Raw genomic sequence first — 17,042 nt, forward strand, 5'->3', positions numbered from 1 at the left:
TAGAAATGCTTCCTTAAGATTCAACCAAACTATAAAGTTGGGGAACTTTGTGTTTTGATGAAATTTGATTAGGGCTTTGATGGTAGAGATTACATAAGGTTGGATAGAGGTTGATTTCATGCTTGAATCGAATAAAAAACGAGCAAAATCATGAAAACCTTAATTTTGGAACTTTGAAGTATTCAACCATGACTTAAATGGGTGGTAAAATTATGGAAAAAATTATTTGAGGGCGGAAATGATGTAGGAAGTATTCTACAAGCCTTATAAAAAATTAGGGACCATTTTGTAATTTTTGAAAAACTAGAGGACCAAATTGATAATTTTGGAAAAGTTTTAGATTGTTGTGTAATTGTTTAATAGTTGATTTACTATGATGGAAATTTTTGTTTGGGGTTTTAAATGAGTCTTAGGATGTGAAATTTGATCATTATAAAAGTTTGTAAAGTTTAGTGAATTATATGCAATATTCGAATAGTTTGGGGTGTTCATACGTAATTATGCCTTTGTAAATGTACTTGGTGGTAGTTATTTCAATGCTGGAATTTTGGTATTTAAAATTTAAGTGATAAAATGGTGAAGACCATCTTATATAATTTGGAAAAGTTGGTGCCAACATTAAAAGAATTAATAAGTGTTAAAGTATTTTGGTAGTAAATAAGTTTCAAGTATAATTATGGATTTTTTTTAAAATATAATTATGTTAGTACAATACTAACATATGTATCGATATCAATTTGTGATTTTGTACAAATCGTGATTGATTTTGTGATCAAAGCAAATCGAGTATAAAAGGGATTAAGTGGGGATCATAGTGAGGCAAATCTTTTGAATATATAAAGTGTCAAGGTGAGTGCAATGCATGCATAATATAGTACATAAATGTGTTATACATCATCAGGAAGACTTGCGATGAGTCTCCTTTATTTATATCAGCATTATATTATGCAATTTATCATAATATTGACATGACCTTGATATGTCAATGTGTGAATTATAAAGCATTGATCTCTGATAAATATAATATTTTCCCATGAATGTTATTTTGGGTATGAACTTCCCTAATGTTAATTATATGGTTATACAATTCCATGGATGAAATAAATTATACTATATGCCCAAGTAAATCGTTGAAGGATAGGGTATAGTTGGCATACCATAGAGTATAACAGCCGTAGGTTAATATTAGTACTAGTGTGTGTAAGGACACCAAGTCTAGGTGGTGAGCACGACCATATGTGTCATATCTGAATTAGCACTAGATCGTAAGCTTAGTATAGGTTTAACACTACAGTGTATATATATATATATATATATATATATATATATATATATATATATATAAATTACTCGAATACCCTGGGTCTTCATAGGTTTACATTTGGACTATGGTTATTGGAAAATTGATATCATTATCATGTGATTATGGTAAAATATTGGACATACAGGTAAGATGATCTTATTGCATTAGAAAATGACATGTAATTTCATGCATGAGTTATATTGCATTGTTTATTATTTGAAATTGTCTCACTAAGTATATACTTAGTGTGTGATGTTTTCACGCGTAGGTAAAGATCAAGAGTATGAGTAAGGAGTATTGAGCAACACCAAACATCGATGAGTATATTACAATATCAGTAAGACATCCTTTGATGTAATTTTGACTTAGTTAGTGGCATGTAGTTATGAATGTCCTAGTTACTCTGTTGAACTATTTTGGAACTGGTTTGTAATGGCTAAACTAAATTATTTTACTCTATTTCAATATATATAGTACGAATCAATATTATTATTATAAAGAGATATATTTTATATTAATATATGTTTTAAATATTATGTGACTGTTTTATGTGATTTAATATTTTATAATAATAACTACATTTTGGAGAAATTAATTTTAATCACTCTTGATTTGGAAAATATTTTAAATAATTCATGTGACATCTATAACATGTGGTTGCATAAGTATAAGAGTTGTAGGTGTTACATTTATTGGTATCAGAGCTACAACTTTAGTCGTTGCTAGACATTGAATGAGTCTGTATTAAGTTAAGATTGTATACATGCCATTAGGATGTCAAAGTTTACTGATAGTTGTATATATGTTATGATGCTTATTATTGAGTAAAGTTACTCCTTATTATGGTTAGATGATTTTGACTGTGATCAGATGTCAGATCATCAGGAATCTAGTAGGGTAACTGAGCATGTTACTCCTGCACAAAGTGGGAGTAATGAAGTGAACCAAAATCCACCTAATGCTCAACATAATGATGGGTCGTCTAATCTGAATCAACACGATATGTATGTGCAATATCGAGGACTATTTGTTTAGGCATTGGAAAATATAGTCAATCATTGAACCCCTGTTTCAGTTTCGAAAGAACTGAGGAAAATTAGAGCACCTAAATTTTTGAGGCGATACAGACGCTGATCCGATGGCTACTGATTACTGGTTGAATAATGTTAAGAACATGTTAAACGAGATTCCTAATGACGATCAAAATGCTCCTGATATCATAGAAGATACCTTTAATCTCTTTGATAAACATGTTTTTGTGTTAGTAGATCTCGATTCTACTTACTCTTATATTAGCTCAAAGGTGGTTGGAGATAAGAGAATTTCCTTATAACCTATTTCTAGTGATATTGTGGTAATCAATCCGCTGGGCCATAGTACAAAGATTAGCTGGATATGTAAAGTGTGTCTGATAAAGATACAGGGAGTAGAATTTCCAGAAAATCTGTTGGAATTATCTTTTGAGGAGTCCAAAATAATATTAGGCATGGATTGGTTATCTCCCTATTATGATTGGGTAGATTATCGTATAAAGAGATTGTTTTTAAAGGATGCAAAAGGTTCAGAGATAATATTTGTTGGAGCAAGGGTAAATCCCTTATCCAATGTGATTCAGGCCTTTACTGCTAAGAAATTACTGTCACAAGGATGTCAAGCAATTTTAGTGACTATGATGGATACAAGAGCTACTGAAGTTAAGTTTGAAGACATTCCAATTGTACGAGAGTATCTAGAGGTGTTTCCAGATGAATTACCTGGATTACCTCCAGATAGAGAGGTGGAGTTTGGTATTGATGTATTTTAAGGTACATCACCTATTTCGATGGTTCCTTATCGAATGGCCCAGACAGAGTTAAGGGAATTAAACACCCAATTGCAAGAGCTGCTAGATCGAGGATTCATTAGACCGAGTATTTTACCTTGGGGTGCACCAGTGTTGTTTGTAAAAAGGAAAGATGGATCCATATGATTATATATATATTATCGGCAGTTCAACAAAGTAAATATAAAGAACAAGTATTCTCTTCTGAGGATTGATGATTTGTTTGACCAACTAAAGGGAGCGACAACTTTCTCTAAGATTGATCTTCGATTGAGATATCACCAGTTAAAGATTAAAGAGGACGATATTCCAAAGATAACTTTCAGAACATGGTATGGGCACTATGAGTTCATGTTAATGACGTTTGGTTTGACAAATGCTCCAGCAGTACTCATGGATTTGATGAACCGATTATTTCAGCCTTACTTAGATCACTTTGTGGTGGTATTTATTGAATACATTTTGGTGTATTCGAAGACAAAGATAGAGTATGATGCTCACCTTCGTACTGTGCTCGAGATACTTAAGGAGCAAAAGTAATATGCCAAGCTGTCAAAGTGTGAGTTTTGGCTATCGGAAGTTGATTTTCTTGGTCATGTGGTCTCAACAAAAGGCATAAGAGTTGATCCTAAGAAAGTTCAGGCAATAGTGGAGTGAAAACCCCAAAAAATGTTATAGAGGTTCAAAGCTTCTTGGGACTTGCTGGTTATTATCGAAAGTTCGTAAAGAACTTTTCAATGATTGTTTCTCCATTGACCAAGCTCTTGAGAAAGGATGTTTCATTTATTTGGACAGAGAAGTGTCAATAGAGTTTTGAAGCTCTAAAGAAGATTTTAACAGAAGCACCATTGCTGGTATAATCAAAATATGGTAAAGAGTATGTGGTATATAGAGATGCATCTCATAATGGTTTAGGCTATGTACTTATTCAAGAAGGTAAGGTTGTAGCTTATGCTTCCCGACAACTAAAGAAGCACGAGAGAAATTATCTTACTCATGATCTTGAGTTAACAGATGTGGTATTTGCTCTAAAGATTTGGCGTCATTATTTGTTTGGTGAGTGGTGCTACATCTACACAGATCATAAGAGTCTTAAGTACCTATTGACTCAAAAAGAGTTAAACTTGAGACAGAGAAGATAGATAAAACTCTTAATGGACTATGACTTGATCATTGATTATCATACAGGGAAGGCAAATTTCATAGCAAATGCATTTAGTCGGAAGACTTTTGCAGCTTTACGAGCTATGGATGGACTATTTTTAAAAGAAAATGGCGTTTTGTTGGCTGAATTAAGGATAAAGTCAATGCTTCTAGATCAGATAAAAGCGCTACAAAAGAAATACATGAGATGCTTGGAAAAGATTACACAAGTGGAAAAAGGTGAGACAAAAGACTTTAAAGTCAAGTCTGATGGATGTTTATATTATCGGGGAAGAATATGCATTCCGGATGATGATGAGTTGAAGAAAGACATTATTTTTTAGGTATATTATAGTCTGCTGACTATGCACCTAGGCAGAAACAAGATGTGTCACGATCTAAAGAATCAGTATTGGTGGTCGAGTATGAAAAGAACCATCATTGAGTTTGTTGCTACATGTCTGACATGTCAACAAGTAAAAGATGAACATTAAGTGCCTTCGGGATTGTTGCAACCGATTTCTATTCCAGAATAGAAGTGGGAAATAGTCACTATGGATTTTGTTACAGGGCTACCTTTGTAATCAAATAAGAAGATCCATTTGGGTGATAGTTGACCGGTTAACTAAGTCGGCATATTTCATTACAGTGCGAATGGATTATTCATTGGATAAATATGCAAAGTTTTACATAAAAGAGATAGTTCGACTCCATGGAGTGCCAATATCAATAATATCCGACAAAGATCCAAGATTCACATCGAGGTTTTGGAATTCTTTGAATAAAGCTTTGGGTACTCGATTGAATTTCAGTACGGTCTTTTATCCACAGACTGATGGTCAATCACAACGGACTATTCAGATTTTAGAAGATATGCTCAGGGCATGTGTGATTGAGTTCAAGGGATCATGGGAAAAGTATTTGCCTTTAGCATAATTTTCCTACAACAATAGTTATCAATTGAGCTTCAATATGGTTCCATATGAAGCTTTATATGGGAGAAAATGTCGAACACCATTAAATTGGTTCGAGTTAAAAGATTGGAATCTTGTTGGCATTGATTTATTGAAAGAGGTTGAGGATAAAGTGAGGATAATTCAAGATGTCATCTGATCGGCAGAAGTCTTATGCAGACTTGAAGCAAAAAGAGATTGAATTTCATGAAGGCGATAAAGCTTTTCTTAAAGTATCACCTTGAAAAAAGATATTGTGTTTTGGGCACAAAGGAAAATTAAGTCCAAGATTCATTGGACCTTACGAGATCTTAAAGAAAGTCGGGTCGGTGGCCTATCAGTTAGTATTACCTCAAGAGTTAGACAAATTTCATAATGTTTTTCATGTGTCAATACTTAGAAAGTATCGATTGGATCCTTCACATGTCATTGCACCGGAGGAAATTGAGATCCGACCAGATTTGACTTATGAAGAAGAACCAGTATGGATTTTGGCTTGAGAAATCAAAGAACTATCTAGCAAGATGATTCATCTAGTTAAAGTGCTTTGGCAAAAATCATAAAGTCGATGAAACTACTTGGGAAAGAAATGAGGACATGAGGAAGCAGTATCCACACCTCTTCACATTAGGTACGTCTTAAAATTTGAGGATGAATTTTATTTAAGGGGAGAGTTGTAATACCCCAAATTTTGGTTAGTGACCAAAATATAAATTTTAAAAGTTAAGTAGCTAAAATATAAACTTTAGAAAAGTTAGGGACTAAAATGATAATTTTAAAAAGTTACAATCCAGCCCCATAAATAAATATTTTACCTCAAGAATGACGTTTCCATGAGAATCATATTTTTCGTATGGGTTTTGTATTAAAAACTATAAAGCGATAAAGTTTGAGAAAAAAATTCAGTAAATCAGACCGAATAGAAATTTCAAGAAAAATTGAAGGATGATAAATTACACTTAGAAATATTATTTCCACATTTTAAAATGATGAAAAATAACATAAACCTTTGGATTTGAGGATTTAATTCCATATTAAATCTGAACCATTGGATTAAAGTGGCAAGATTGTAATGCATGCATGATATAATACATAGATGCGTTATACATCATTAGAAAGACTTGCGATGAGTCTACTTTATTTATATCAGAATGATATTATTCCATTTATCATAATATTGACACGACCTTGATATGTCAAGGTGTGAATTATAAAACATTGATATCTGATAAATATGATATTTTGTCATGAATGTTATTTCAGTTATGAACTGCCATAATGTTAATTATATGGTTATACGATGCCGTGGATGAAATAAATTATACCATATGCCCAAGTAAATCGTTGAAAGATAATGTATAGTTGATATGCCATAGAGTATAGCAGCTGCAGGTTAATATTAGCACTAGTGTGTGTAAGGACACTAAGTGCAGGTAGTGGGCACGACCTTATGTGTCATATCCGGATTAACACTAGAGCGTAAGCTTAGTATAAGTTTAACACTACGGTATATATATATATATATATATTACTCGAATACCCAAGGTCTTCATAGGTTTACATTTGGCTATGGTTATTGGAAAAATGATATCATTATCATGTGATTATGGTAAAATATGGACATGCAGGTAAGATGATCTTATTGCATTGAAAAATGATATGTAATTTCATGCATGAGTTGTATTGCACTGTTTATTATTTGAAATTGCCTCACTAAGTATATACTTAGCGTGTGATGATTTTCAAGCGTAGGTAAAGATCACGAGTATAAGTAAGGAGTACTGAGCAACACCAATCATCGAGGAGTATATTACGATATCAGTAAGACATCATTTGATGTAATTTTGACTTAGTTAATGGCATAAACTTATGAATGTCCTAGTTGCTCTGTTGAACTATTTTGGAACTGATTTGTAATGGCTAAACTAAACTGTTTTACTCTATTTCACTATGGATAGTATGAATGAGTATTATTATTATTATTATTATAAAGGGATGTATTTTATATTAAAATATGTTTTAAATATTATGTGACTGTTTTATGTGATTTAATATTTTATAATAATAACTATATTTTGGAGAAATTAATTTTAATCTCTTTTGATTTGGAGAATGTTTTAAGTAATTCGTGTGACAACTATAATCTGTGTTAGCATAAGTATACGAGTTATATGTGTTACATTTATTGGTATCAGAGCTACATATTTAGCCGTTTCTAGACATGGAATAAGTATGTATTAAGTTAAAAATGTATACATGTCACTAGGATGTCAAAGTTTACTGATAGTTGTATATATGCTATTGAGTAAAATTACTCCTTAATAAAGTTAGATGATTTTAACTGTGTTCATATATCAAATCATCAGGAATCTAGTAGGACAAGTGAACATATTACTCCTGTACAAATTGTAAATCCCAATTCATTATCCCTTTAATTGCTTCAATGAACCTTAAGAATTTTCTAATATCTAATAATTGGATTGTGGATACATTACAATAATTTATTAATAACATGATTAACTTCATATATTTTCATTTTAAAGATCAAATTAAGATTTGTCTTATTTGTCTTATTTTTTCTTTATCTTTGTAATCAACAGCAACATCAATTTTGATGTTGATCACCGATTAACAATATTCATTATTTTATTTTTTATTTTTTATAGTGTATTTTTTTTAATAATTATATTTTTATGACACGTCTTCTTATGCTTTTATAATATGTTTTTCTTTGTCTATACATATTTTCAGTCGTTTAATATCCATTTTTATCTATCTATTTTTATTAAGATTAGATACGATAATGATCAAAAGGTAAATTATTCGATGACAAAGCGTTTACAATGATTTATGAGGTCGAGATAACCCATAATTGTAGATACTTGCATACGATAACAAATTAGGATTTTATTTGACAGATTTGCTTACTCTAATTAAATTAGAAAAGTTAACATGTAAAATCAATTTACCTCAAAGTTAACAAAAGTTAATGTTCAACTCTAATTAATGGTCATTAAAGATTAATAATCAACAAACCAGTGGATCCAGAGATTAATAGATTGAATTAGTAAATCAAAACGATTCGAATTAATAAATCAGTAGGTCGATCAATTAATCAAATGTTAAAACGTTCATTTAAATCTATCATTCAAGTCATCCTAAACGGGTCTCCAAAATTTATCTCATTATAATTAAACTTTAAAGAAAATACATATTTTTTAATAGAAGAAAATCTATATTTAAATTTTAAATACAATATACAAAAATATACAAAAACTTTTGCATTCAGGTTTTGTTTTGCTTTTTCTCTTTTTTCATAACCGCTTTTAGTTTTTTTTCTTCATCTTTGTGATCGGGGTCATATTAATCTTGGTATTGATTGTATTCATTATTTTTTTTTATTTTGTGTATCTTTATTTTTTCTTGTTTTTTATTCTTAATAATTCAGTCTTTTGGCATGTATTCTTTTGTCTTTATGACACGTTTTGCTATGCTTCTATGACACGTTTTCAGTTGTTTGACCATTGTTTTCTTTTATTTTTTCTGAGTTGGATTTGACATCGTCACAACTTATTAAAATGATACTTATGTATTATCATGATGATCTTTCCTGCTTTGGACTCTCGGATTGAATTTGGATATGCAATTTGTATTTTTTGATAGTATTTTCATATCGCTTGATTCTGATTTACGGTATGTCAGTGATCTTCAATATCTTTATTCCCTTCTATAGTTTGTTTGCCGATGCAATCAAATCTATTTGTATTTATCTATTGTTCGAGTGTATTTAGTTAGATTTTTTTAATTTTTTTCTTGTATAATTCTTATATGATCTTAAATGACTAATTTTTTTGTATAAAAAATATTCTTCTTATATATTTATAGTCATGGATATAAACCTTCAATATAATTTAAATATTTTCTATTTTTAATAAAATTACCAATTTTTATAAAAAAATTAAATACAATATCATTAAGAACATAGTTATGAATCTAACCGATAAATCGTAAAATATACAAAAAATCAATATAAAAAGTTCTCGAGACAAAAATAATATTTGTATAATAAAGAAAGAAACACGTATCAAACAAGTGTTATTGCTAGACGAATGACAGCTGCATGGCAGCCATGTTTCCTTATCTTCCTGTCTTTCTTCTGAAAATTTCGGTTCAGAAAGAAAAGACGAACAGCATGAATGAATGTATAATGCTCCACCGTCACCAATTATTTAGATAAGAATACCATGAAATATGTGTAATTCTGAACAAAGTCAGACAGTCCCAGAAACTATTTTTATAAGAATAAAATTAATATATGGATAAGATTATCTTAAGACATATATATACATATATATATATATACATATATATATATATATATATATATATAGACGAGTAGGAGAGGACGGTTGTTCCCACTAAAAACTTCAAATTCGTATATATTTTAAATGTTTTTATATAATTTTTATTGAAAATATATTCATGTCCTTTTAAATTTTAAAAATTCTTTTCTACTTAAAATTTTATAAACTCGTATTTCTTAACATAAAATCATACATTTTTCCCTATATACATACATGTATACATATATGATTGTACAAAATATTAAATATGTAATATAAATAGTTTAATTATGAATTTGGCTTTGATTTATGAAAATTAAATATTTACATATAAGTTAGTGATATTTTTAATTTATCTATTTTTTTCTACTAAATTATAAAAATTAAAAATTTAATCTAATTATTCATAAACATGTGAGTATGATTTACTGAATTTATATATGCAAATGATTAAATACTAATTGATTTTTATAAAATAAACTGGTTTCATTACTTGTTACTTATTTTCTTTTCTCCATTAATTATACAATTCTCAAAACAAAAAATATTCAATTTGAATAAAAATATTATTGTTAGGGTAAATTACATATTTTTATTCTGTTTTAATATCTAAATTTTATTTTCTCAAAATCATAACTAAAATTTAGTTTAAATTAAGTTTCATTTTAATATTTATCGTTAAAAATTTAACGATAATATTAACATATCATCATGAAATAATTTTATATTATTAAAAGACATATTGTGTTATCACCTCATTGGTTTAGATTTAAACTAAATAAAATATACATATGAGAGACTTGATCTTAGGCTACTATGCATTAAATTCCAGCACCCAACCACCAAGCTAAGTCATGTATTTGTTGTGAAGAGGGGATCAAGAAGGAAAATAAATTACAAGTGAAAGGGGATAAAGTAGGTATTTGTTAAAATGTGTGAGAGATAGAATGAATATGCTTCTTTCTTTTATTAATTTTAGTAAGTATAAGATAATATTTGTTTAAAGATAATTTTTAACTCTTTGACATTGAATACTTGTATATTTGATATTCTTGATGTTTGTACATTTAGAATTCCTGATACTCAAACTCGGAACCACAAGAAATAACAACAAATTCTTTATTAATATGTTATACATATATGTTAAATATGTTTTCTTGCAAGAAACATTTAAATATAAGACTTGACTTGGTGATTGGGTGTCGAGATTCCACGCATAACAATCAGAATTCAAATCTCCTCAAAAACATATTTTATTTAGTTTAAATTTAAACAAATGAGATGATGACACGAGTTATCATCTTATTAGATAAAAATATTAAATAAAAATTAATTAAAAAAATTGATGACATGTCAATTTTGTCATATCATCTCAAAACGTCGATTGTAAATTTAGTGTAATTTATCTTTATTACTATAATTTAATTTGCCTCTATGGCCGAAAACAAAACCCTCACTATATATTTAATGATCGGGGTGCCCTTTGTTTCAATCGCCATAACTAGAGCCGAAACAAAGAGGAAAAAGAAAAAAATAATAGAGCTGCCTGGAATTTATCCTTTAGCAATTTAGAAATCACTTACAGACTCGATGGAAACAAAATGGTATGAAGATGGGTTGAATATGATCGAGGAGCTGACCACAAATGCTGAGCAAATTCAAGATGAGTTATTGAGGGAAATACTAAGTAGAAATGCAGGAACAGAGTATTTAAGGCAATTCCTCCATGGCCAAACTGACAAGCAACTCTTCAAGAAGAATGTTCCCGTCATTACTTATGAAGAACTCAAGCCTTTCATTGATCGGATTGCTAATGGCGATAGATCGAATATCCTTTTAGCTGAACCCATTACAGGATTCCTTATGAGGCATGAACTTGTTGCTCTTGTCTGTGTTCAAATCTTGTTATATTCCCCTTCCTTCCTCCTAATTATTCTATCATCTGTTCGATAATATGCAGCTCTGGAACTTCAGGAGGGCAGCCAAAGATGACGCCTGTCACGGCTGAAGCTGCACAGAAGTGGGAATTATTTCGTACCTTGTACGAGTCTCCGGTGATGAAGTAAGGAACCCATCTAGTAATTGTTTTTGTTTTGTTTTGTTTTTTTTTTTGCTAACAATTTGGGTTTATCCATTTGATTCTAAAGGCACTTTGGTGACATAAACCAAGGCGGTAAGAGAATGGAACTTATGTTTGCTAGACCAGAGATTCAAACTCCTAGTGGCCTCATGGCAGCATCTGTGACAACAAGCATATACAAGGAGAGTGGGTTTAGAGCCATGTTGCCTAAGTTTTACACAAGCCCCGTTGAGACCATCTTTTGCCCGGAACCCGAACAGAGCTTGTACTGTCAATTACTCTTTGGTTTAATCCAACGAGATGAGGTTGTCTTGTTCGGCTCAGTCTTTGCATCTACGTTGCTAAGAGCCATCAAGTTTTTAGAAAATCACTGGCAAGAGCTGTGCTCTGACATAAAAGCAGGTCAAATAAGCCATCGGATCACGGACTTGGGATGCAGAAAGGCAGCATCATTGATCATGAAGCCTAATCCTCAACTGGCTGACCTGATAGAGAACATATGTAATTGTAAATCAAGGGAAGGAATAATCAGAAAACTATGGCCTAAAGCAAACCATATCCGTTGCATATGTACGGGCGTTATGAGACAATACACGGCAGAACTCGAGTTCTACAGCGGAGGGCTCCCTTTAGTTTCAGCTTTATATGCTTGCTCGGAAGCTCAGTGTGGGATTAATTTAGAACCTCTATGCAAACCTGCAGATGTCTCTTTCACATTCCTCCCTAACATGGCTTACTTCGAATTCCTTCCTGTGAATAATGACCATGATGAATCTATTGAAATAAGGAGCAACAACAATGAAGACACTGAACCTGTTGACCTTGTAAATGTGAAGCCTGGTTACCGTTATGAACTACTTGTCACAACTTCTGAAGGTAAAATTTTCTCCTTTGTAAGTCGAACCATTTAATCTTTCTAATTTTGCATCATACCATCCAAGTTCTTAGTACATGAACCTGTTAGATAATGATATAATCTTGTTTGATGATATTCCTTCCTTCATTTCAGGATTATATCGATATAAAGTTGGAGATATTCTTATGGCGACTGGTTTCCACAATAATGCACCTCAGTTCCAATTTGTGGAGAGGCAAAATGTTGCTATATGCGTAGATCAAGAAAAAACAAGCGAAGCAGATCTCTTCAAGGCTGTGAAAGAAGCGAAGGCCCTTCTCGATCCACTCGGATTCGTGTTGACAGAGTACACTAGCTATGCTGATACTTCCTCAGCACCAGGTCACTATGTCTTATTTTGGGAGCTCAAGGAAAAAGAAGGCAACCATTGCAAAGAGTTTGACCCAAAGATAATGGTAGAATGTTGCTATAGAATGGAAGAGTCATTGCATTATACATATAAAATCTATAGGAAAAAAAGTATAATTGCACCATTGGAGATTAGGGTTGTAAAACAGGGAACGTTTGATGCAATAATGGATTACTATTTGTCCAAAGGAGCATCTTTGAGCCAATACAAGAGACCTAGTTGCATTAAATCTAAGGAAGCCTTGAAGATATTAGATTCAAGAGTGATGGGAAAGTTTTTCAGTCCAAAGTCACCTTTGTAAGTAGATGTGTCATTTCAGTCCAAAGACCCTACTCTTTATGATATTTAAAAGCCTATATGAGAATAATTACATGTTTTTATCAAATTACATGCATCTTCTATTAAATATGAGATATAGTATATTATTCTAGTATTTGGATCTGGTTTTTTAGTTTTATCCAAATTGTTTTTTTATTTTCTTTTATTTTAATTTTTTAATAATATGGAGTGATTATAAATGTAGTATATGTTCAAAATCTTTCTTTATTATTGACAATGTATATATTTTACAAATATAATTGTTCAAATTTATAACTTTTAGAGAAAATAATATTTGTTTTAACTACATATCATTTGATGAGTTTTTTTATTTTGAAATTTCTAAGTCTGTTATGTTTCATATTGATTTTCATTTCCTTTATTATAAACTATTACACATTATTTCAATAATGTATGACTCAATTGACAATTTATCTTATAAAATATTTGATGGTTTTTCAAATATACTGTCAGTGCAATTTTCTCAAATATATTATTTAATGATATATAATCAAAATCTTATAAATGACTAAGACAAACAACCTATTAAACTAACACATAATTAAATTAAGTCACACTAATCTTGATTTCTCACAAAATCACTCAACAACGTTTTCCTTGCTCTTGAAAGACAATATGAGATCTTTTTACTTTTTTCTAGCATTTAACATTTTTTGTAACCCTCGCAGACCTATAAGGATAATATGATCCGATCTGGAGTGACATATTAGGACCACTGGAGCGACCCAATGTAAAAATAGCTGAAAATTTAAAACTTTTATTTAAAACATGTAACTTATAAAATGATTTATCAGTAGGCAGAAATAAAACAAATTTTCAGACTTGTATATAAAATAAAATACAATTAGATGCCCCCTAATCATATGTACCATACTCTACAAGTAACACTGGAAAAACTCCATTATTGATGTCAATAGCTGCACTGGTACAATTCTTTTAACCTCCAATGGTGAGTAATAAAGTGAGCTTTGGAAAGCTCAGTAATATAGAACTACCAGATGATGTTGAAGAACGTGTAGATACAGATAAACATATATTTCCTTATCGGTTCAGACATCTACAAATCTTTATGCTGAGCGGAGATCCTACCGATATTTCAATTGGTAACGGACAATGAGCTTTCAGTTCAGAGAAATACTTCGGATGACTGAGTTCAGGAGATCAGAATAGGTTATCTAGTGTGTTCCCGTAAAACTAGTAAAAAGATACAGATATTTTAAAACACATATATATATATATACCCCCATCCGTCACGTACAAAATGTGTAGGTTCCCCAAAATCATAGAACCCCGTCACATCCAGTAAGGCCTTGAGCACAAAGCCGAGGAGCGTGCAAGTAAGGCCCTAAGCACAAAGCCGAGGAGCCTCCTGGTATTCTTCCTCCAACAATAATCCCCCCAATAAAACATGTTCCTCCCGTAAATGAATATATAAAAAATCAAACCATAATTCATGTCAAGTATCATATCAAAATCCAGGTCAAGTATTATATCAGAATCCAAGTCAAGTATCAGATCAGAATCCATGTCAGATATCATATCAGAATCCATGTCAGATATCAGATCAGAATCCATGTCAAGTATCAGATCAGAAATCAAATCGAAAATCAAATAAAATATTCATATGAGTAGGGAACACACCAGAATTTACAGATATTATTCAAAGATATTGGATAATCTTAACAGGTAGAGGAACACAGATCTTCAGTATACCGATAGAATATCGAAATTCAGAATCACTATTGAAAGAGTTCAATAACTGACAGAATCATCAGTTATTCAGAATATGACTTGAACTGGTAAGGAAGAAATGAAGATTTAGGACATTTACAGTCTATGTCGATTAATCGGATTATCTAACAACTCTAGATGAATAACCCCATAACTAATACTTGTCAATTAAATAACTTTGTAGGGTATTTACTCTTTAATACCAAATATTTTTATCCATATATCATCTTCTGAATCACACTGAACAGATCTTCAGGAGACGAACATATATTCTAATGGTCTTTATTTTATTTCCATATTTCAACTATACCAGAAAATACTGACGTACTTGATTTGTGGTTCATAATTCATAGGGATGATACATCACGTAAGTTCATCCGAGTTTTCAGGCTTATTACAATCTCTTACTTAATCCTCAGTCCTTGAAGTCACCTAGTTCATTTAGCAGTCAAGTCTATTCCAGTTACTTCGAGATTTTCCAGAGTAATTCAAACGTTTCTGAATTTTAGATACATATTTTACTTCCGTTCAATTCAATTTGGTCTTCGTGGTTGAGTTGTCGAACAAATATCCAATTCTTAGTACTGAATACGATCTAGAGTTGAGCTAAGCTGAATACTTCCAAAATCATCAAGCCAAACTTGAAAAGACGAACACATATTCAAATAATACCTATGCCGTTCAGGTACTGTCATATCATTACGATTGATCGGCTCACTTAAGCTGAATTCCATAACTTTTAAGGGTAGCTCAATACCCATGTTTATTTGGATTCCTTAATTAATCCAAAACATTTTCTTAGTCTAGGACATAAGGGTATTTTGGTTATTTTGGGGTTCAATTTTATTCCATTCATTACAGAGCTCAAGGATATCCTATCATTCCTGAGCTTGGTGATATTCTTGAGTCATTACAGAGATATTTTGGTCATTTTACATATCTGGTGTATTTCAATCTTTTCCTTCTATGCAGTCTTATTATTTAATATAATCTTATCATTTACTTCAGTCCTTTCAAGCAATTCTGACTAAAGAGCACCATCGATAAATCATTCTTCATGTATTTACTCATAATTCAGAGATTTTCGGGTCAATAGCATTCTCAAATTTTACAAACAGAATATAAGAAATTTTTTGTACAAAGACATGATCTTAACAATTAAATCCATAATTTATCGAGTTAAATACAAATCCTCAAAGTACTTTCTCATTCAGGGTCAACTCGGACTATTTTTACCTTTCAAGGGCATTTTTGTAATTTCTTAACCCAAATAATTTCGGTATTAACTCTTAACGAACATACTTATAATTTAGAGATCATATGGTTAATTTCTTCCCCGAACATTCTCTGATCTTGAAATGATTCTTTAACAAACTTCTAGTATCTAGCCCAAAACCCTCTTGGGGTTAAAAACCAGTTATCCGAATTTTCTAAGTAAACTAGCATTTCTTATGCACATCTATAGTTTTATCATATCAATATATCCTTTCAGAGTTATATAGAATTTCCAGGGACAATTCTTGTCATCTTACAACTTAATGGTATTTTTATAATTTTACCCTACCGGAGTATTCCCATAATTTATCATCTAAGTACCTTTAATGAGATAAATTATAATCTACATATCCATGGCTGATTTATTTATCACTTAATTCCAGAACTTGTAATTTAATTATAATTATCCTCTAATTTCTTATAATAGTCATCTGAGCTATATTCAGTTACCTACTTTCTACCGCATTCGTATCGAGTGTAGAACTTCATTAATTAACTCTACATAAGTGACCAACATTATCTTATTCATGCATTTACCAATATCAACATGTTCCATAAAGCAAAAAAAGGTAGTAAAGTATTATCTCAATTTTCGTGCTATACTGATCGACCATTAAATTCCATTCAAACGCCATCGATCTTGAAATCATCTTCCAATAATTCCTCAGATACATAAGAATGAACATTTCATAAAAAACGGGGCTTAATTCCAAAAAACAGATCGAATCGGGTGATTAATCAGTGAAAACCAACATACCGGGTTCGAATTTGGCGAAACAGATTCAGGA

The 17,042-nt window shown here is 31.1% G+C and overlaps 1 protein-coding gene across 1 annotated transcript; it reads left to right on the forward strand.

Moving 5' to 3' along the window:
• The first annotated feature begins 11,090 nt into the window (after positions 1 to 11,090).
• Positions 11,091 to 13,220, forward strand: LOC120122402 (indole-3-acetic acid-amido synthetase GH3.17-like). Its single transcript, XM_039141520.1, has 4 exons — positions 11,091 to 11,432; positions 11,525 to 11,626; positions 11,712 to 12,520; positions 12,654 to 13,220. Exons 1-4 carry the CDS (start codon positions 11,155 to 11,157, stop codon positions 13,208 to 13,210), a joined length of 1,746 nt encoding a protein of 581 aa, XP_038997451.1. The 5' UTR covers positions 11,091 to 11,154; the 3' UTR covers positions 13,211 to 13,220.
• Positions 13,221 to 17,042: the final 3,822 nt, after the last annotated feature.

Source organism: Hibiscus syriacus, unplaced genomic scaffold, assembly GCF_006381635.1.
Source record: "Hibiscus syriacus cultivar Baekdansim isolate YM2019G1 unplaced genomic scaffold, ASM638163v2 tig00110387_pilon, whole genome shotgun sequence".
Taxonomy (NCBI): domain Eukaryota; kingdom Viridiplantae; phylum Streptophyta; class Magnoliopsida; order Malvales; family Malvaceae; genus Hibiscus; species Hibiscus syriacus.